This window comes from Cololabis saira, chromosome 18 (genome assembly GCF_033807715.1).
Source record: "Cololabis saira isolate AMF1-May2022 chromosome 18, fColSai1.1, whole genome shotgun sequence".
Lineage (NCBI taxonomy): Eukaryota > Metazoa > Chordata > Actinopteri > Beloniformes > Belonidae > Cololabis > Cololabis saira.
The window spans coordinates 38382025-38402982 of NC_084604.1; the positions used below are offsets into that span (position 1 = coordinate 38382025).

A 20958-nucleotide genomic window follows, 5' to 3' on the forward strand; every position below is an offset into this window, starting at 1 on the left:
CACCACGCCGCTTTATGTGACCCCAATTCTCGCGATGTTCAGCGAAAAGGGGCTGTGATTGGATCAAGCCAAGATCTCGCGATGCTTAGCGAAGGCGGGCGGGCTGTGATTGGATGAAGCCGAGCTCTCGCGATGGTCCGGCCTCTTCCTTGGCCGTCGTTGACAGAGGTTAGTCGTGCTACTCTCCACCGGACGACCTTTTTGGTTGAATATTGTGTTTAAACGTTGTTTCACGGGGAAATAATGGCACGGAAACGCATCGGGAGACTCTGATACCTTAGATTGAGGCGTTAGTGGCGGCGGATGGGTCGCGGAAATGTGATATTTAAGCGTTAGTAGCAGCTCCGCGGCGGAGTGGTATCTGCAGATGGGGGGCAGTTAACAGGCCGTCCATGTGTTCGCTTTAATACCGGGGAGGTAAAGTAGTCCGCAGTGATTTAGTGTTTTATTCTAAATTGCCGTTTTTATATGTTTGTATGTTTTTATATATTATACTAATTTCTTAGCCTCAATTGAGGTGAAACACTCACAGCAAGCTAAGTCCCCTGCTCCATTTAACTACTTAAACGCAATCTTTTACTGTATTTCTTCCATTTTATGGCTGGAAAGTCTTTTAGGTTTACATTTCTGGGTCAAATTAAGTGTTTATGTTGCCATGGTTACGAGTACAGCATTGTTTTAGCAGGTTCAGCATGGAGGAAATGCTGCCATGTTGGAATCATTGAAATCCTTGAAAGTGCTTGAATGTTTTCAAGGCCTGAAAAGTGCTTGAATTTTAATGTTTTCAAGGCCTGAAAAGTGCTTGAATTTCAATGTTTTCAATGCCTGAAAAGTGCTTGAATTTTAATGTTTTCAAGGCCTGAAAAGTGCTTGAATTTTAATGTTTTCAAAGCTTCAAAAGTGCTTGAATTTCAATGTTTTCAAGGCCTGAAAAGTGCTTGAATTTTAATGTTTTCAATGCCTGAAAAGTGCTTGAATTTTAATGTTTTCAAAGCCTCAAAAGTGCTTGAATTTCAATGTTTTCAAGGCCTGAAAAGTGCTTGAAATTATAACTCTTTTGTCCTTTCACTCAAAATTGGGATCAGACTGTATAGTTTAGTTATTACAAGGAGAAATAAAATCAGTTAAATTAAACCTGATTAGATGTTTACAGCTCAATACAATGTACATAATTGTGATAAAAAGCGTAAAATTATATATTCCTGTAGATATTTTACCCCAGCGATAAATTGCTTGAAGATTTTGAAAATTACCCTTGAAAGTGCTTGAAAATTGCTTGAATTTGTCCTTGAAAAATGCATAGGAATCCTGTTTATCGTATTTCTCCCATTTTACGGGTGGAAAGTTTTTAGTTTTTACATTTCTGGGTCAAATAAGGTATTTGTTGCCATGGTTACGAGAAAAGTGCTGCATGTAGGAGATGCTGCTTTACTGGAGGGATGTTTGTTAAATAAATAAGATTAACAGATGTGAATATGAAGATATTTTTGAGCTCAGTTCCCACAAAAAAACTGGTTTGAGGTCAGTAGGAACAGAAAAACTGGAGAAAAACAGAAATTTAAGCCGTATAGTCTGAAAAATACATTATCTTTAGGTTTTAACTGAACTTCATTTTCATCTCACTGTTTCCTTTAAAAAAGTAGAGAAACATTTACGAGCCTCGGTGTTAAATAGTGGATTTCAACTTTTTTTTTAGTATTTATAAAATGTTTTTCTGTTTAAATTATTGTGTAAGATTGTCGTGACTCCGACGTGGACACCCAGCAGTTAAACCTTTTGAAAAACACTGAAATTTAGGTAATTTAAACTTTAATTAACTTGAATACAAGTGAGAGACTTGCTTGTTTTTAATTCAGATTATTCATCCTCCCGGTACGTTTTAGCTCAACAACTGTCGACGTGTTATGAAATAAATTTCCCCAAATAATGTGAATTATGGCCTGAAAAATGCGGCAATTCTGAGTTTCTTAGTTCCAGCTCACTTTTTTGATTAAGCCGGTATTATTTAGTGGACTTTGGGGGTATTTAGAACCAGTTTTTGTGTTTAAATGATTGTAAAGCTGTAATATTGTGATAACTCCGACGTGGACAGCAGCAGTTCTGTCTGTCCTGGTGGCGTATGGGAGCGTCAGCTCCGGCCGGGACGTACATTCCCGTTCCACGCCGTCGGACAGCAAGCTGGTCCCCGGCCCTGGGCCGGGAGGACCAGCGTCCTGCATATTCCTACAACTTCCCAGAGTCCTCCGGGGCCGTGACTGGGGAGGAAAACCATGCAGGACACAGATATGTCTGAGAGAGCCCGAAGGAACGCAGCCACGCCGGAATAAAACCCAACCGTCTCACTAAAACCCTTTAACGGGGCGTTTTTAAACAGGTTTATGAGGCTGAATGGGTTTGTTTGAGGTGGAACTGCCGTATCTTTGGGCTCTGATCGTTTGTGAAATATATTATACTATTTTCCTAGCCTCAATTGAGGTGAAATACTCACAGCTAGCTAAGTCCCCTGCTCCATTTAACTACTTAAACGCAATATTTTACTGCATTTCTTCCATTTTACGGCTAGAAAGTCTTTTAGGTTTACATTTATGGGTGAAATTAGGTGTTTATGTTGCCATGGTTACGAGTAAAGCGTTGTTTTAGCAGGTTCAGCATGGAGGAAATGCTGCCATGTTGGAATTGAAATCATTGCATTGAAATCCTTGAAAGTGCTTGAATTTCAATGTTTTCAAGGCCTGAAAAGTGCTTGAATTTCAATGTTTTCAAGGCCTGAAAAGTGCTTGAATTTCAATGTTTTCAAGGCCTGAAAAGTGCTTGAATTTCAATGTTTTCAAGGCCTGAAAAGTGCTTGAATTTCAATGTTTTCAAGGCCTGAAAAGTGCTTGAATTTCAATGTTTTCAAGGCCTGAAAAGTGCTTGAATTTCAATGTTTTCAAGGCCTGAAAAGTGCTTGAATTTCAATGTTTTCAAGGTCTGAAAAGTGCTTGAATTTTAATGTTTTCAAGGCCTGAAAAGTGCTTGAATTTCAATGTTTTCAAGGCCTGAAAAGTGCTTGAATTTCAATGTTTTCAAGGCCTGAAAAGTGCTTGAATTTCAATGTTTTCAAGGCCTGAAAAGTGCTTGAATTTCAATGTTTTCAAGGCCTGAAAAGTGCTTGAATTTTAATGTTTTCAAGGCCTGAAAAGTGCTTGAATTTTAATGTTTTCAAGGCCCGAAAAGTGCTTGAATTTTAGTTTTAAGTGCTTGAAATTATAACTCTTGTCCTTTCACAAAATTGGGATCAGACTGTTTAGTTTAGTTATTACAAGGAGAAATAAAATCAGTTAAATGAAACATGACTAGATGTTGTTTGTGATGAAAGTTTGATGATTGTTGGAATCGTGATTTTGTCGACTTTCAGAGGAGAATTCTGCCCAAACCCAAGATTGATTGACTGTTTTTGACTTTTCTGCAGAGACAACGGCCATGTTCAGTACCAGCGCCAAAATAGTGAAGCCGAATGGCGAGAAGCCGGACGAGTTTGAGTCTGGGATCTCTCAGGTGAGAAGTTTGATCCTTTTAAAACCAGATATGTGATGGAAATGTCACGTTTAGATCCATAACCCTGATGTAAATGGATCTAACGAACTGTTCCTGCAGGCTCTGCTCGAGCTGGAGATGAACTCTGACCTGAAGGCTCAGCTGAGAGAGCTGAACATCACTGCAGCAAAGGTGGGCGTTCGTACCGGCAACCCAGATCAGTCTGGACCAGAACCGTGAACACGGCAGAGGAAATACTGACACATGAGAGGCTTAAAACAGATCCCGGTCCCTCTTAGGTTCAGAAAACCTTTAATACCGGCTGCAATCGCAGTGATCTGTTCATATTATTAATGTTATGGTTGGCTGGAAATCATTTCAATTAATGCATTTTAAAAAAAGCATTAATTAGTGGATTTAAAAACACTGAAACTTTGGTAATTTAACTTACAGAAGTGAGAGACTTGCTGATTATTCATCCTGCTGGTACGTTGGTTATGCTACGTGTAGCTGAATAACTGATGTGTTATGAGATAAATTTCCCCCCAAAAAATGCACTTATAATCTGAAAAATACTGTAATTTTAAGTTTTAACTGAACTTTAGTTCCAGCTCACTGCTTCCATTAAGAAACATTTAAGAGCCGGTGTTAATTAGTTACTTTGAGGGTATTTGGAAAAGGTTTTCTCTCTAAATTATTGTGTAAAAATGATTGGTTCTGAATCCTCTGGACACCAGAGGTTATTATAATTATTATTATTAGATTATAACTGATACAGATTTAAAAACTGGGTTTAAACTAAAAACCTGACGTTGATGATTAATTACAGAAAGGTAACGTTGACTAGATGATGGTTGATTGCAGCTCTACGTAATTAATTATCTAACGATGTCTGACGTTACAACCCGTATCCAACCATCGATCAAGCGGAGCGGCTTCGTCGCTACTAAAGTCACTAAAACTGCACTATTTTTGAGCTCAAGTTACCAAATAAAAGTGGTTTGAGGTCAGTAAGAACAACAACATTCATACAGAAGGTGCCACTGCTGGTTTTTGAGAAAATGTAAGATTTTAAGCCTTATAGTCTGAAAAATACAGTATCTTTAGGTTTTAACTGAACTTCAGTTTCAGCTCACTGTTTACATTAAAAATGTTGAGAAACATTTAATATCTTTGGTGTTAATTAGTGGATTTACAGGGTGCTTGCGCAAGTCTTGAAAGTCTTAATAAGTATGGCATTTTGAAACACTGTTTTCCAGACCTTGAAAAGTCTTGAATTTTGTGTGAAAGTCTTAATAAAGTATGGGGAAAAATGTATGGTAGAATTGTACAGTATGCTCAAAGGCATTGTGAAATGAGAAATAGAAGGGTAGGCTATAAAACATATAATTTTAGTAACTAACTAAGGAAAAAAGGCGAAATTTCAAGGAAAAAATGCGAAAAAATAGGAAAAAAATAAGGAAAAAAAGGCGAAATTGCAAGGAAAAAAGGCGGAAAAAAGAGGAAAAATAAGGAAAAAGGCAAAAAAAAAAAGAGGAATGATTAGGAAAAAAATAAGGAAAAAAAGGCTAAGATGATATCCAATCAACGCTTGCTTAGCCTACTCTGGAACATTTGGTGATGTCACTGCTGAGGTCCATTGACACAGCTAGCCTAGTGGTCAACAGAAATGGGTTGTTGCGTGTTTTCGAATTTATGGCTACAACACCCGAAATTTACAAGTACGTAAAGTTAAGGTCTTGGGGAAAAAAATATCGGTTTTAAAAAAAGTCTGGGAAAAGTCTGGAATTTTAATTTGGAAAATGAGCAAGCACCCTGATTTAGGTAAGGTTTTTGTGTGTAAATGATTGTAAAAGCTGTAATATTGTCCTAACTCCGACGTGGACAGCAGCAGTTCTGTCTGTCCTGGTGGCGTATGGGAGCGTCAGCTCCGGCCGGGACGTACATTCCCGTCCCACGCCGTCGGACAGCAAGCTGGTCCCCGGCCCTGGGCCGGGAGGACCAGCGTCCTGCATATTCCTACAACTTCCCAGAGTCCTCCGGGGCCGTGACTGGGGGGAAAAACCATGCAGGACACAGACATATATCTGAGATTACTACTGTATATTCCTTCACAACTCTTAACTTGAGGAGTGTTTGGTTTAAACACTGAATCCTCCAGCAGAAGTTTGATTTGTTGTGTTTTTCCTCCAGGAAATCGAGGTGAATGGCAGCCGGAAAGCCATCATCATCTTCGTTCCCGTTCCTCAGCTCAAGTCCTTCCAGAAGATTCAGGTGCGTCTGGTGAGGGAGCTGGAGAAGAAGTTCAGCGGGAAGCACGTGGTCTTCATCGCACAGGTCAGTCTGGGTCTGCGTGGGAGTCGTTTTCAGGTTGATTCGTGTCTAAAAAGCAGCGTTTTCTTTGTTGGTCCCCAGATTTGAACAGAAACAGAACCAAACTCAAAGCTTCAGACTCTCGTGATGATAGTTTGTCCAGATCTGTTGGGCCAAAGCCGACAGACGCCGTTACGTATCGCGGGCGGTGGATTCTTTCTTGACATCTTTCCATTTGTTGAAGATTTATTCCACTGAAAGTACATTAATAAGTTAAAAGCTGGGTCAGGTTGGTCTAGTTCAGGGGTCGGCAACCCGCGGCTCTGGAGCCGCATGTGGCTCTTTAGCGCCGCCCTAGTGGCTCCTGGAGAATGTTTCAAAAATGTTTGACCTTTTTTTTCCCCTTCTTTAAATTTAATTTAAAAAAAATTTTCCCCTTTTTTTTCTTTTTCTTTTTTTATCTGTTTTTTCTTCATTTTTTTCTCTTTTTTCCTTTTTTTCTCTTTTTTAATCTCGACATTTTGACTTTTCTCTCAAGATTTTGACTTTTTTTCTCGACATTTCGACTTTTTTCTCAACGTTTTGATTTCGCCTTTCGCCATTTGCCTGCATTATAAGACTTATACGAGACTTTTCATTTTTGCGGCTCCAGACATATTAGTTTTTTGTGTTTTTGGTCCAATATGGCTCTAAAACATTTTGGGTTGCCGACCCCTGGTCTAGTTGGTCAGACTGAGGCGAGATACAAAGCTTTTAGTGGAAATAAGTAGTCGGGGAAACGTGGCTCTTTAATCCTGAGTTAGTTTTAGGAAAACTTGTATTTGAGCAGAAAGAAACTCTCGCTCACTAACCCTGGATTCACACTGGAAGTGCCATTCGTTTTCTAATAAAGCGCTGCAAGAGGCGTCGGAGGCATCAGGTTCATCAGGAGCAGCGTGTCGGAGGATTCCAGAGCGCCAATTTGAAGTCGAGAGAATCTGAACTTTATTTAAATGATCAGCGTTGACGCCGAGGCGTCGTCCAATCACAGACCGGGATTCCCAAAGCGAGAAGCCTTAATGCAGATTGTACTTTCATGTTCACACAAACGTACACTCATTCACATGCGTACATGAGCAGAGCTGTCACTAACACACTTATTTTATCAGGAATTAATATATTTCATCTTCATATTTTTGCTGATTTGACTGCAGTTTTTGCCTGAACTGATCATATTAAACACATATCTGATGGTTGAGGAGCTGGACGATTTTATTTGCTACATTGATCCAACGAAAAATAATTAAAACCCGTGCTTATTAATCACAAAACACAGTTTAAACATCATGACCAAATCCGCTGGGACCCGGTGTGTCAGTGTTCACCGCAGACAGACTGCAGCTTCACCGGGACCAACGATGATGGTTGATGTTGATCCAGGACCGACCTGGTTAAGGAGCATCAAACTCACTCTTATCTACCAGAAATAACGTTAAGGAGCATCAAACTCACTCTTATCTACGCAGAAATAACGTTAAGGAGCATCAAACTCACTCTTATCTACCAGAAATAACGTTAAGGAGCATCAAACTCACTCTTATCTACGCAGAAATAACGTTAAGGAGCATCAAACTCACTCTTATCTACGCAGAAATAACGTTAAGGAGCATCAAACTCTCTCTGATCTACCAGAAATAACGTTAAGGAACATCAAACTCTCTCTTATCTACCAGAAATAACGTTAAAATATAGAGAAGGCGTCCCAAAGTGTGATCTATGGGGAAATAGGAAACTGAAGATGTGCAGCTACATACACTGTTCCCTCCAGTTCTGCAGCTTTAGCCCAGCGCGATCAAGCGTCAGGCGATTCTTGCTGGTTTCAGTGTGAATCCAGCATCACTAACGAGACTCTGGGACGAGGTTTCATGAAGGAGAAGCTTGTAAATGTCTTCTAAACCCTCTACCAGTCTGGTTGTTTTGTATAAAACAACTGATTTATTGTGTCTAGTTTAGATCACTCCTGAGACGTAGTGAGGTGGGAGGTGGACGTGGTGTTTTAATGAAACCAGACGTGTTCAGAATCATTCACCTCCGTTCTTAATGCTGATTTAAAACCACGTCTGTCCTGCTGATGTAACTACAGTTTCTGCTTCCTTGTTGTTTTTGGAACTTCGTTTCTCCGTGTTCTTGGTTGTCTCCAAGCTGCCACTTTATCACTAAAAAAAGTCAGTTTTTTTTTATATTTTCAAATGGTCTCTGTAGATTTAAAGAGCCCACACTCACTTTATTATAAATCTAGCAGACTGGAGGATTCTGGGTAACGAGACGTTTGCAGTCTTGGTTTGGTCTGATCTTTGCTGAAACCTCGTATAAATAAATGTATTTATTTGTGCTCCGGTCCTTGTAAACGGATCGGGGCTCGCGCCGGCGTCTCCAGAGGAAACGTTTGCAGGAGCTGCTAGTTTTAGCAACAGAAGAAGCAGAAACCTCGGTGTAAAGACTTTAATGTGTCTGAACAATCCGACATCCATCAAGCGGAGCGGCTTCGTCGTTACCAAACTCACTAAACTGCATTATTTTTGAGCTCAAGTTACCACAAAAAAAACTGGTTTAAGGTCAGAAAGAACAACATTCATAGATAAAGAGCCACTGCCGGTTTTTGAGAGAATGTAAAGATTTTAAGCCTTTATAGTCTGAAAAATACGCTATCTTTAGGTTTTAAATTAACTTCTGTTTCATTCAGGGTTTCCATTAGAAAGGGTTATTTTTTTGTATTTATTTATTGAACAGGGACAAATGTATCACATTATTTCATAAAAAGTACAAAACAGATGTCGTACATACAGGTTTTTAGCCAGAGCTAATTCAACCCCTGTCCCTGGTTAGGCCTTTACTTAAAACTGGAAAGCAGAGTTAAAACAGTACAAAACTATTAAAATACTAAGAAAGAAGCAAAAACACAAACCAGATCAGGACAGAAAACTAAAATAATACAGTGTTACAGTATGTTAAAGTCAATGTTCACAAGCTTGTTTCAGTTTCAGACATTGTTTTACTTTAAAAACCTTGAGCTCTGTCAGTATTTAGATTTCAGGTTCAGTTTATTCCATAATTTGTTACGTATTACCGAGAAGGACGACTGTCCAAATGTTGCTCTGCGTTTTGCTGTTTGTTGCAGCTCTAGTTCTAATTCTAGGGTCAAATGAGAAACATTTACGAGCCTCGGTGTTAAATAGTGGATTTATACTTTTTCTCAAGTATTTAGGTAATGTTTTTGTGTCTCATTTAACTCTCTATTATACTTTAATCTTCCCTCATCTTAATTACTGCAACATCGTTTGGGCTTCGACACATTCAACATATATTAATACATTATTGATAATTCAAAAAAGGTTTCTCAGAATGATATCACACGCAAACAGATATGAGCGTCTGCTCCCCTTTTCATTAAACATTCATTATTATCAGTCAATAAAATTAACATTTTTAAAAACATGTTTTTATGTTCAAATTTAAATATTATATACAAGATCTTCCTTCTTTTCATAATTTATTTTGTGTTAATTCCGATATTCATTCTTATGCCACAAGGCACAAAAATTATTTTAATTTAGCGTTTTGTAGAACATTAAACATCAATCTTTCCCCACTTGTGGAATTCACTCAATAAATCTCTTAAATCATCACCATCCTTGCCAATATTCAAAAAACATTTAAATAACTTTCTTATTGTTTCATCTTTGTAGTGTTCATTATTTGATTGAGTTACATTTTCTTTTTTTTTCTTTTTTTTTTTACTCTCCCTTGTGTAGCTTTTGTTTTTTATTCATATATGGAAATGATTCTATATAATCCACCAGGCTTCTTCCTTTCCTTGCATGTTATTTCATTGTTTTTCATTTTTTGTTCATATTTGTCTTATATTGCTAAATAAACAAATATAAACATAAAAATGATTGTAAAAGCTGTAATATTGTGATAACTCCGACGTGGACAGCAGCAGTTCTGTCTGTCCTGGTGGCGTATGGGAGCGTCAGCTCCGGCCGGGACGTACATTCCCGTTCCACGCCGTCGGACAGCAAGCTGGTCCCCGGCCCTGGGCCGGGAGGACCAGCGTCCTGCATATTCCTACAACTTCCCAGAGTCCTCCGGGGCCGTGACTGGGGAGGAAAACCATGCAGGACACAGATAAATCTGAGAGAGCCCGAAGGAACGCAGCCACGCCAAAATAAAACCCCTTCATGTCTCTGAAAACTCTCACTAAAACCCTTTAACGGGGCGTTTTTAAACAGGTTTATGAGGCTGAATGGGTTTGTTTGAGGTGGAACTGCCGTATCTTTGGGCTCTGATCGTTTGTGATGAAAGTTTGATGATTGTTGGTGAATCGTGATGTTTAACTCTGTGATTTTGTCGACTTTCAGAGGAGAATTCTGCCCAAACCCACCAGGAAAAGTCGCACGAAGAATAAGCAGAAGCGTCCCCGGAGGTGAGTTGGTCGGTTTAAAGTGATTTACTCAAAGCTGCTCGTCTGACGTCAGACATGTTTGTTGTCTATTGTGGAGCTGAAAAACACCCAGGATGTTTCTCCGTAGTCTCTGAGCCAAACATCAGTTCTGGTGTTTGAGCTCGGCCCGACACGAGAAGCTCATCTTAAACACTCCGTATTTTACGCACGCATAAGGTGCACCTGTAAGGTGCAAAAATATACGGTAAGATACTGTACTATAGTGGCCGGGGTTGAGTTAGCATCTACCTGAAGGAGCTGCGCTACAGGAAAAAAAAAAAACAGGAGTAAGAGTATTGTGAGTCAAATTTTATTAACGAAATAAAAACCAGCTTTCTAGAAACTTCCCCAAAACAGACGGTTCATTCCCCGAATCCTTCTAAATCTTCTTCTGTGTGGATGAAACCGCTGAGCGAGTTCATCCACTCCGTATCATAAACTCACTAATGTTAGTTAGGGCTGCAACTAACGACTATTTTAATAGTCGACTAGTCACCGACTATTGAAACGACTAGGGCTGCAACGACTCCTCGACGTTGTCGACAAAAATCCATAATCAAAATTGTCGACAATGAATTCCATTGTCGACAATTGTCGCCAGACGTGTTTTTCCAACGGAGTGAGGCGTCTCACTTCAATACGTTCTCTGCCGAGAGTCGCGCATGCGCGATAGCGTCTCTGCCGAGCGGTAGCGTGTAAACAATAATGACGGCGTCCCGTCCTGTAGCAGCTGCATGTAACAAAACTTCTAAAGTTTTGGAGCCTTTTAGCCTCGATACGGTAAATAAAAAGATACTTGCAAGGTTTGCAAAGCAGACCTTGCTTATCACGGGAGCACGTTGGTAATGCGAGCATTTGAAGAGAAAGCACGTCGGGTCTGGGTGACGGGCGACGTCCTGCCATCCAGAACCGATTTCACCCACTTGATAGAGAAAAAATATGAGACGTTTTATTTTATTTTTTATAAACACATTTGCCTGTCCTTAAAAAATGAAAAATAATGGACAGAGGTTTATTTATTCATGGTTTATGTCTGACTGATCACTGTGCCTGTCCTTGGTTTTAAATAGGACATTTTATTAATTTTTTGTCTGAACAGCGGCAAAGTTTAATAAAATATCTACAGGACTGTCTCAAAATTAGAATATAAGTTCTTTATTTTCTGTAATGCAATTAAAACAACAAAAATGTCATACATTCTGGATTCATTACAAATCAACTGAAATATTGCAAGCCTTTTATTATTTTAATATTGCTGATTATGGTTTACAGTTTAAGATTAAGATTCCCAGAATATTCTAATTTTTTGAGATAGGATATTTGAGTTTTCTTAAACTTTAAACCATGATCAGCAATATTAAAATAATAAAACTCTTGCAATATTTCAGTTGATTTGTAATGAATCCAGAATGTATGACATTTTTGCATTACAGAAAATAAAGGACTTTATCACAATATTCTAATTTTCTGAGACAGTCCTGTATTTTTCATTGACGTACCATCTTTCTCGTGTTTATTATCATTTGCCACATAATTAAAGCGACATACTAAATTTAAGAAAAAATTACTAATTATCCGATTAGTCGACTAATTGTTTCAATAGTCGGTGACTAGTCGACTATTAAAATAGTCGTTAGTTGCAGCCCTAGAAACGATTAGTCGACTAATCGGATAATTGGTATTTTTTTTTTTTCTTAAATTTAGTATGAGGTTGCTTTAATTATGTGGCAAATAATAATAAACACAATAAAAATGGTACTTCAATGAAAAATAGATATTTTATTCAACCACTTCGGACTGCATGCATTTAATTTAAAATACTTTGTCAGGCATAACTTTAAAGCTCTTTTAAAGCCAAAATACGCTTAATATGTTACCAAGGCGAGTCCGTTTCGTTCAGCACTCCGGCGTGCTTTCTCTTCAAATGCATTACCGACGTGCTCCGTGATAAGCAGCTCGGCTTTGCAAACCTTGCTAGTAGTGATGCACCGATTGTTCGGTAACCGAAATTGGCAAAAAAAAAAACACTTTCGGTGGAATAAGTGGGAAAAAAACGAATAATTAATAACAGCGTTGTAATATAAGGAAATAGACTGGCCGCTCCGTAACGGTTGCACCACAAACATAAATCGTTGGCCAACCAGAAACTAACCCCATAAGAATTTTACCAACATTCACCAGGAGGTGGAACCAAAACAACATAATGCTGGAAATTAAAAATGTTCAGTTTTTTATGTTCAATAAATATTTTCTACCTTGTAATTTTGTAAAAGATTTTTTTCTTTGAAAAGCATCAGACTGGACACATTTATTTAATTTATGCAATGGTGAAAAAATTGGCAAAATAAATGAAAAACTGCAAAGAACCATGTTCGGTATTCGGCCAAGTGTTTATTATTAGTTTCGGTTTCGGCCACAAATTTTCATTTCGGTGCATCACTACTTGCTAGTATCTTTTTATTCTCCGTATCCAGGCTGAAATTCTCCCAAACTTTTGAAGTTTTATTACCCGTAGCTGCTACAGGACGCTGTCATGTTTGTTTTACCCGCTACCGCTCGCAGAGATGCTATTGAAGTGAGACGTCTCACTCTATGGAGAAAAACACGTCTGACAATTGTCGACAATGGAATTCATTGTTCACAATTTTGATTTATTTTTTTTGGCGACAACGTTGACCAATTGTTGCAGCTCTAATGTTGGTTCTGTGGCTGCTGCTCCGTTATGTTCCACCGCGTTGCTGATGGTTTTGAGTTTGATCTCTGCGTCGTAGGAAATGTATGTTTTTGTGTGTAAATGGTTGTAAAAGCTGTAATATGGTCACAAACCCGACGTGGACAGCAGCAGTTCTGTCTGTCCTGGTGGCGTATGGGAGCGTCAGCTCCGGCCGGGACGTACATTCCCGTTCCACGCCGTCGGACAGCAAGCTGGTCCCCGGCCCTGGGCCGGGAGGACCAGCGTCCTGCATATTCCTACAACTTCCCAGAGTCCTCCGGGGCCGTGACTGGGGAGGAAAACCATGCAGGACACAGATATGTCTGATTTTATTTATTTATTTGCACATTTTTGAAAGAAGAAAAGGAAAAAAATACAATGGAATGTGTTTGGAGGAAATGAAGGGTTTATGGAGTGGCCTCCCCTCTATGATACACTTCAGACAGTAAAACAAGAAATACTTTAGAAAGAAAAAAGATAATTAAATGATTGTTAAAATAGGCATCTTTAAAAAATATGATAAAAGGAGCCGAATGCAGCATAAACCAAAACAAAGAACTGGATATATAGTTTGTACTTTTCATTGACAATTACACCCAAAAATCAAGCCGAAGATAGCTTATTAATTTTATTCCTTTCTATAAAAAGGTTGGTTTGTTCTGGATGATATTTATTCCTTCCAGAGAATAAAATGAAATGAGTTTTTTTATATTAAGAGATAATTTGTTCAGTTGGAACCAGTTTGAAATGACAGTTTCTGTGATCCATAAACCACCGTAAGAGCTGCATAAAATAAAGAAAACAATCCATTAACAGTTAAAGTATGTTGGTACCAAAACTTAAAATAAACTACCTTGTTGCCCTCTCGACTGGAGCTAACTCTCCCCTTTTTGTCCTTCCTTTTCCGTTTGTCTTTGTATTCTTATGTTTTACCGTGAACCGTGTCTCTTCAAAATAAAAGCACTTCCGTGTTGAAAGAATATAACAAAATAAAGGCAGCATAACAATAAAAACATGAATTTTTTAACTAAAATATTATGAAATGGAGTTCTTTTTACAAAACGTTTTTTCAAATGTTTATGAGAGAACCAGATTTGTGTCGTCTGCAAATAAAATGGTAAATACCGTAGTTGAAACAGAACAATCATGAGGACTAAATCATTAATATAAATCAGAAAGAATAAAGGACCAAGGATTGATCGTTGAGCCACGAGTGAATCAGCTCTGGATTCAGAGTTATTAAGTGAAACCCAGAGGGAGAACTCTGGGCCTCGGCTCAGAGATGCTGCCATGTTTGTGCTGGTCCTGACTAGGGTTGCAAAGGGGTGGAAAATTTCCGGTAAATTTCCGGAAACTTTCCTTGGGAAGTTAAGCTGGGGAATTTTGGAAATTTTCCAAATTGGAAACTTTCCATGGGAATTATGGAAATTTATGGGTATTATTGGGAATTTATGGGAATTAACTGGAACTTGGGGCTAATTTAAACAAACTGTATCATATCCAAACATAAATGTAAATATTTATTTTGTCATAAGCAGATATCCATGCAAGATAATACAAAAACATGACATTTCAACAGATTTATTTGAGTAGAACTTTAGTTTTTATTCTTGTATGAACAATTATTTTAATGAACAACAAAAACATGAATGTTGAGTAAATACTAACTCACCCCACTCCCCCACCCAATCAAAAAGTAATGCAAGTTAAACATTAATACCATTATAGATCAAATATATTTACCCCATAATATTATCAAAACTTACTTGACTTTATATAGTCCGTGGGCTCAAATGTGTGGCTTCAATAGTCTTGTGCTTTGAGCTCAAATGTGTGGCCTCCAGGCTTCAAGAAATCACCTGTGCATGTAATGGAGGAATGCACAGTGCATGTAGGGGGCGTGGCCTCAATAGCCCTGCAGTAAGCTGTGTGCATGTGATGGAGGAATGCACAGTGCCTGTAGGGGGCGTGGCCTCAACAGCCCTGCAGTAAGCTGTGTGCATGTGATGGAGGAATGCACAGTGCCTGTAGGGGGCGTGGCCTCAATAGCCCTGCAGTAAGCTGTGTGCATGTGATGGAGGAATGCACAGTGCATGTAGGGGGCGTGGCCTCAATAGCCCTGCAGTAAGCAATGTGCTGTGTGCATGTGATTGAGGAGTGTACTTGCATTAAATCTGGTTGTTTTAGCCAAGACTATGCTACAATATATTTCCCCCAATTATATTTAAGTTCCCTGTTAAGGGCCAACCTTCAATTCTGTAAATGTCTTATTTATTCCCGTTAATTCCCATATATTCCCGTTAATTCCCATGGAAAGTTTCCAACTTTGATAATTCCCGAAATTTTGCAACCCTAGTCCTGACCCTGTCCTGGTTCTGACCCGTTCCTCCTCTCTCTCCTCAGCCGTACTCTGACCTCGGTGCACGGTTCTGACCCGGTTCTGTTCTCTCCCCTCAGTCGTACTCTGACCTCGGTGCACGGTTCTGACCCGGTTCTCTTCTCTCCTCAGCCGTACTCTGACCTCGGTGCACGACGCCATCCTGGAGGACCTGGTGTTTCCCAGCGAGATCGTGGGTAAGAGGATCCGGGTGAAGCTGGACAGCAGTCGGCTCATCAAGGTTCACCTGGACAAGGCCCAGCAGAACAACGTAGAACACAAAGTAGGTTCTGGACCCGGTACCGGTCCCCCCTCCCCCGTATTGATCACGTATCACCGGTACAGATGCACCGATCACTGATCTCCAAAACCAGTATCTGCCGATCACAGCCAGAAAACCATAAATTCTTCAATATTGTCTCATGTTCAACACTGACATTGTATTAGGTATAAAAATTAGATGAGAAAGTATCATGAATTGTTTTATTTCAGGCTAATGTGCAATATTTCACCCTCTAGAGACTTAAACGATTTAGACTCAGTTACAAAGAGTAAATGTAGTTTAAGCTTCAGCTTCCTGTGGTGATAATTATTTACAACATGAACCAACACAGAAACAGCAACATGTCACTCTCTAAAAGTTGTTACAAGTTGTAAACTATAAACCTTAGTTTTCCTGTGGAAAGAGGAATTAAATCTTAAAATAAAATGATGAATTATTAAGCTTTGTGAAGCTTTAGCGAAGCATCCACTAGGGCTGGGGATCGATTCAAATGTCCAGAATCGATTAGATTCCAATTCTTAATATTCAGAATCGATTATCATGATTCGATATTGATTTGGCTTAGTGTTATTTAAAATGTTTTTTGAGCTGTTGCCTGAATTATATGACTGTAAAATAACTAGTGAAATAATAATTTCACAATAATTATTGTGAAATAACTAAAAAATAAATAACTCAAACAGGCCTTTCAATATCCATTTAAAGTGCAAAAAAGAGAAATTTCAACAGTTCATGCAGTAAACAAATCATTTTAGCTTATCTAATTTATTCTGTCACCACGCACACATGTTGCCATGAAGCACCTGCATTTTTCAGGTATTTCATGACAAACTGTGTCTGACTACTGGGATTAAAGTTCACCTGGAGAAAATGATCTTTGGACATAAGAATCGATTGTTAGGAATTAATATGAGAATCGATTTAGAATCGGAAAATCATTTTTTTCAACACAGGCTTAGCGTCCACTGCGTGTGAGGAAACTCTTCACACTGGAACTCCACATGTCCCTCCTGAAGCGACTGACACGACTGTCGTCCTGCGTGAGGGTTTGGATGTAAATAGTTTGGTAAAACTCCGACGGGATGTCATCAGTGAAATATTAACGTTGCGGCAGCGCAAACCGGGATCCGAGCAGCTAACGACACATTTACACCCGATCTCTTCTACAATAGAAAGCAGCTGATTATCAAAGCTTATGAATCCATTACCTTATGAACGATGTAGTTCTTTATTTTTATTCCTGTCGTATACAAGTCTCTAAGTTCAGCAGAGTTAGCGCCGTTGCTCCTGTTCTCTCTCTGCCTTAGCGGCAGCCGACTTTGGAAACTCAATATTCTCCTTCGTGTGAAAAACTTTCAAATGTCTGATCAGCTTCGTTGTGTTGAAATTCTTTTATATCATTCCTCCTCGGGGTTTCTCCTTTGGACACACTTTCTTCTTTTCAGACTTTGTAAAACTCCCGCACCGACAAGGCCGACGCCTCCTTAAGATACCTCTGTTTGAGATGTAGGAATGCCCGGTTTGTTGTAAACGCCATCAGATCGGTCGCTCTGAACTATTTTCCGATCAGAACCGATCAAAACCGATAGGACCATTATCGGCCCGATGCTGATCAATCGGTGCATCTCTACCGATAATGCTATCGGTTTTGATTGGAGATCTCAAATTAATAGATCAAAGTGGATCTGATGACGTTGACAACAACAAACCTGGTTCTAAGGGGGCGTGGTTTCTCTAAAAAGCATCAACACTGAAAAAGTGGTTGCCGGTGCGGGAGTTTAACGATGTTTGAGTAGGAAAACAAATGTGCAGTTTGTAAAGTTTATGAACATCTGAACGTCTGCAGCTCAGAGTTGGATCAAAACAATCAAATGAACAAGAATCTCCGTCAGTCTCTTTTTCTGACGTCACATCCTGATCAGAGTTCTGACTCCAACCCCTCGACCAATCGGTGGCCTGGAGTGTGATGATGTCAGAGGTTCTGAGTCGGGCTGTGATGTCATCACAGTCCAGGCCACCGATTGGTCTGAAGTTTCTGCAGCTTTGAGGACGAACTGTTGTATCAGCTCCGTCTGACAGAGAAACAGCAGCAGTTGCCCTGGAGTCCAGCTGGAAATCTACCACTTCTGACACTTTCTGCCTTTTCTTTTAGTTAAAACCAAACAAATCAGCTAGAGGTGGGAGGATACGGTAACTCACGGTACAATACTGTAGCAGTATGTGGCCACGATAACGATAATATCACCATACACCATATCTATGATGATCAATATATTTTATGGCTGGGTGATATGGACCAAAAGTCATATCTCTATGTTTTCTAGCTGAATGTTGATACTCGATATATATCCATATTTTTTCTGTGCCATAATTGGGGTTTCCCCCAAAGCGTTATAGCATAGCATCTCTGTTAGCATCTCTGTTAGCATCTCTGTTAGCTTCATTTTTTCTGAGGCAAACCCTTAAAAAAACAGTCAGTTTTAATACAAAGCCTCGTGCCAAATGTCACACAGGTTCCTTTATTAACAGAGGTCTGCACAATATCAAAATGTATAAAACAAATGAAATAAAAATAAACTGCCTGCATATATAGAATAAAAATGCTTCTTGAATAAAATAAAACAAATATCCCTTTCCTGCATAACAATTAAATTAAAATACACTGTAATTAATACAGTGTAGACAGTAACAGGCAGACTTTTCCACTGAGGTTGACAGTTGTGCAAATAACTAAACATTTGTGCAAATCTCAAATAAAACATTCAAGTCAATTTGTCACAAAATAACTATATCAAAATCATTAAAAAAAATAATAAAATAAACGATATTGTCTCGTACCATATCGCGTTTGAAAATATATGGATATATATATTAAAATCTCGATATCGCCCAGCCCTGCTACAGACTACAGTCCAAAGTCTCACGCAGGACGACAGTCGTGTCGGTTGCTTCACGAGTGACGTTTGGATGTTCTAATGTGAGTTTCACTCGCAAGAGTTTCCTCACACGCGGCGGATACCATCGCTAAAGCTTTCACAAAGCTTAATACTTCAATATTTACTTCCTTTTTCCACAGGAAAACTAAGGTTTATAGTTTACAACTTGTATCAACTCTAAGACAGTGACATGTCTGCTGTTGTGTGTGTTGCTGCACATGTTGTAAACGTAATTATTACCACAGGAAAGCTTAAATTAGTAAACTACATTAGTTTAAGTCTCTAAGAGTCTAGATCAGGTGTCGGCAACCCAAAATGTTTTAGAGCCATATTGGACCAAAAACAAATGTCTGGAGCTGCAAAAAATGAAAAGTCTTGTATAAGCCTTAGAATGAAGACAACACATGCTGCATGTTTCTATATTAGTTAGAACTGGGGGAACATTTGTTTTTCATTATGCACTTCGAGAAAAAAGTCAAAATGTCGAGAAAAAGTTGAAATGTTGAGAAAAAAGTTGAAATGTTGAGAAAAAAGTTGAAATGTTGAGGGGAAAAAAAGTCGAAATGTCAAGATTAAAAAGGAAAAACAAGGTCAAACATTTTTGAAAAAGCTCGAGGAGCCACTAGGGCGGCGCTAGAGCCACAGGTTGAAGAGCGCTGGTCTAGAGTGAAATATTGTACATCAGACTGCAATAAAACAGACAATTGATGATACTTTCTCATGTCCTAATTTCGATACGTAATAATACGATGTCAGTGTTGAACATGAAGAATTGCTGTGATATTGGGATCAGCAGATACTGCTTTTGGTGATCGTCCCTCAGACTCCTGATCGGTTCATCTCTAACCTCCAGTACGTTAGTCTGAACTGAGAAACACCCTGGTTTACTCCGACGTGGACAGCAGCAGTTCTGTCTGTCCTGGTGGCGTATGGGAGCGTCAGCTCCGGCCGGGACGTACATTCCCGTTCCACGCCGTCGGACAGCAAGCTGGTCCCCGGCCCTGGGCCGGGAGGACCAGCGTCCTGCATATTCCTACAACTTCCCAGAGTCCTCCGGGGCCGTGACTGGGGAGGAAAACCATGCAGGACACAGATTTAACCAGTTAAACTTATATTTATATAAGATTAAGCTGGTACTGATGCAAATGTTGTGCTGGATCTACTTAAAAAAAAAAAAAAAAAAAAGCCAACTTTTTGCATGAGATTATGTAGATCAAGAAAGATCATAATACATTTTGCAAGTACAGTCAACTTAATTGTGTTAATTTTACTTTATTTATCAAAATTAAGTTGACTTTACTTGCAAATGAATTTTGTACATACTAAAAATTAAGTAGTTTATACAAAGACTAGTCTTTCCTGATCTGCATAAAAATCTCATGCGAAAAAATTGCCTTAATGTTTTTAAAGTAGATCAAGCAAGATATTTTTTACTGTGGTTTCTACTTAAACAAATAAACATGTTTCATCTAAACGTTGGTCAATCTGCCCAATAGATTAAAATAGTTAAAGGAAAAGTAAATATGTTTGTGTGTAAATGAAAAGATTCACATAAATACTGCTTGTTAAGGAAAAAATGCACAATGTCTTGTTTTTTGAACGAATGCAGATTAAGTTCAAACTAGATGTTTTCATGTAAAGCAACAAACTTCATGTTTAATTGTTAATATCACAGATTTAAATGTTATATTTACATGCATTTTCAGTGAATAAAAGTGTTCCTTGTGTGTGAAACTGAAGGATATTCTCTGTTTCCAGGTGGAAACCTTCTCCGGCGTCTACAAGAAACTCACAGGGAAAGACGTCGTGTTCGAGTTCCCAGAGTTCCAGCTGTAAATGCAGATGACAAAATAAATTTGTTTACTGTCGTCGCTGGTCGGAGTCTCTTTTCACACGGATGGATGGATGATGGATGGATGATGGATGGATGTTTAGCTCCGAACCGTAAACGGATCTTAAAAATATTTAAGATGTGGTCGTGTGGATTGTTCATGGATGTAAAATTAAAAACTTAAACTGGTATCAGCCCGTGTTGCCGTCGGTTACCAGGAACCTGATCAAAGGCTCCACCTCCAGGTTAAACTCTGGACTCTGACGCTTAAAGTTCAGATTCCAGGATTCCAGCTGGTCCTTAAAGTTTTAAATTCCATTTTTGCTAAAATAAGGCCTTTAAATGTCTTAAATCTCAATCCAAAGGTCTTCATTTTAGAAAGGCTGTATCCAGTCATCAAAAAAAGGGCCCAATTGGCCTGAAAAATATGTATTTGTGCTGGTTTTTCTGGTTTTAGTGAATATTTAGGAGAAATTATTAACAATAAAGTTTCCATTATGGCAGAG

General features: G+C 38.9%; 1 protein-coding gene and 5 non-coding genes across 7 annotated transcripts; all 6 read left to right on the top strand.

Moving 5' to 3' along the window:
- Positions 1-98: 98 nt before the first annotated feature.
- rps7 (ribosomal protein S7) lies at positions 99-20489 on the top strand. 2 transcript variants are annotated; one of them, XR_009784493.1, is made up of 7 exons: positions 99-168; positions 3452-3537; positions 3637-3708; positions 5710-5853; positions 10230-10294; positions 15483-15685; positions 20380-20489. XR_009784493.1 is itself a non-coding variant. In XM_061746739.1 (7 exons), exons 1-7 carry the CDS (start codon positions 114-116, stop codon positions 20455-20457), a joined length of 651 nt encoding a protein of 216 aa, XP_061602723.1. In that variant the 5' UTR covers positions 99-113; the 3' UTR covers positions 20458-20489. The 2 variants fall into 2 exon arrangements, 1 of the variants encoding a protein (XP_061602723.1); XM_061746739.1 differs by having other exon boundaries at positions 15535-15685.
- Positions 2080-2285, top strand: LOC133418730 (small nucleolar RNA SNORA73 family). Its single transcript, XR_009770484.1, has one exon. It is a non-coding gene; the product is annotated as a small nucleolar RNA SNORA73 family (small nucleolar RNA).
- LOC133418723 (small nucleolar RNA SNORA73 family) lies at positions 5392-5597 on the top strand. The gene has a single exon (XR_009770477.1). It is a non-coding gene; the product is annotated as a small nucleolar RNA SNORA73 family (small nucleolar RNA).
- LOC133418731 (small nucleolar RNA SNORA73 family) lies at positions 9793-9998 on the top strand. The gene has a single exon (XR_009770485.1). It is a non-coding gene; the product is annotated as a small nucleolar RNA SNORA73 family (small nucleolar RNA).
- On the top strand, positions 13139-13344 carry LOC133418732 (small nucleolar RNA SNORA73 family). Its single transcript, XR_009770486.1, has one exon. It is a non-coding gene; the product is annotated as a small nucleolar RNA SNORA73 family (small nucleolar RNA).
- LOC133418733 (small nucleolar RNA SNORA73 family) lies at positions 19511-19716 on the top strand. The gene has a single exon (XR_009770487.1). It is a non-coding gene; the product is annotated as a small nucleolar RNA SNORA73 family (small nucleolar RNA).
- Positions 20490-20958: the final 469 nt, after the last annotated feature.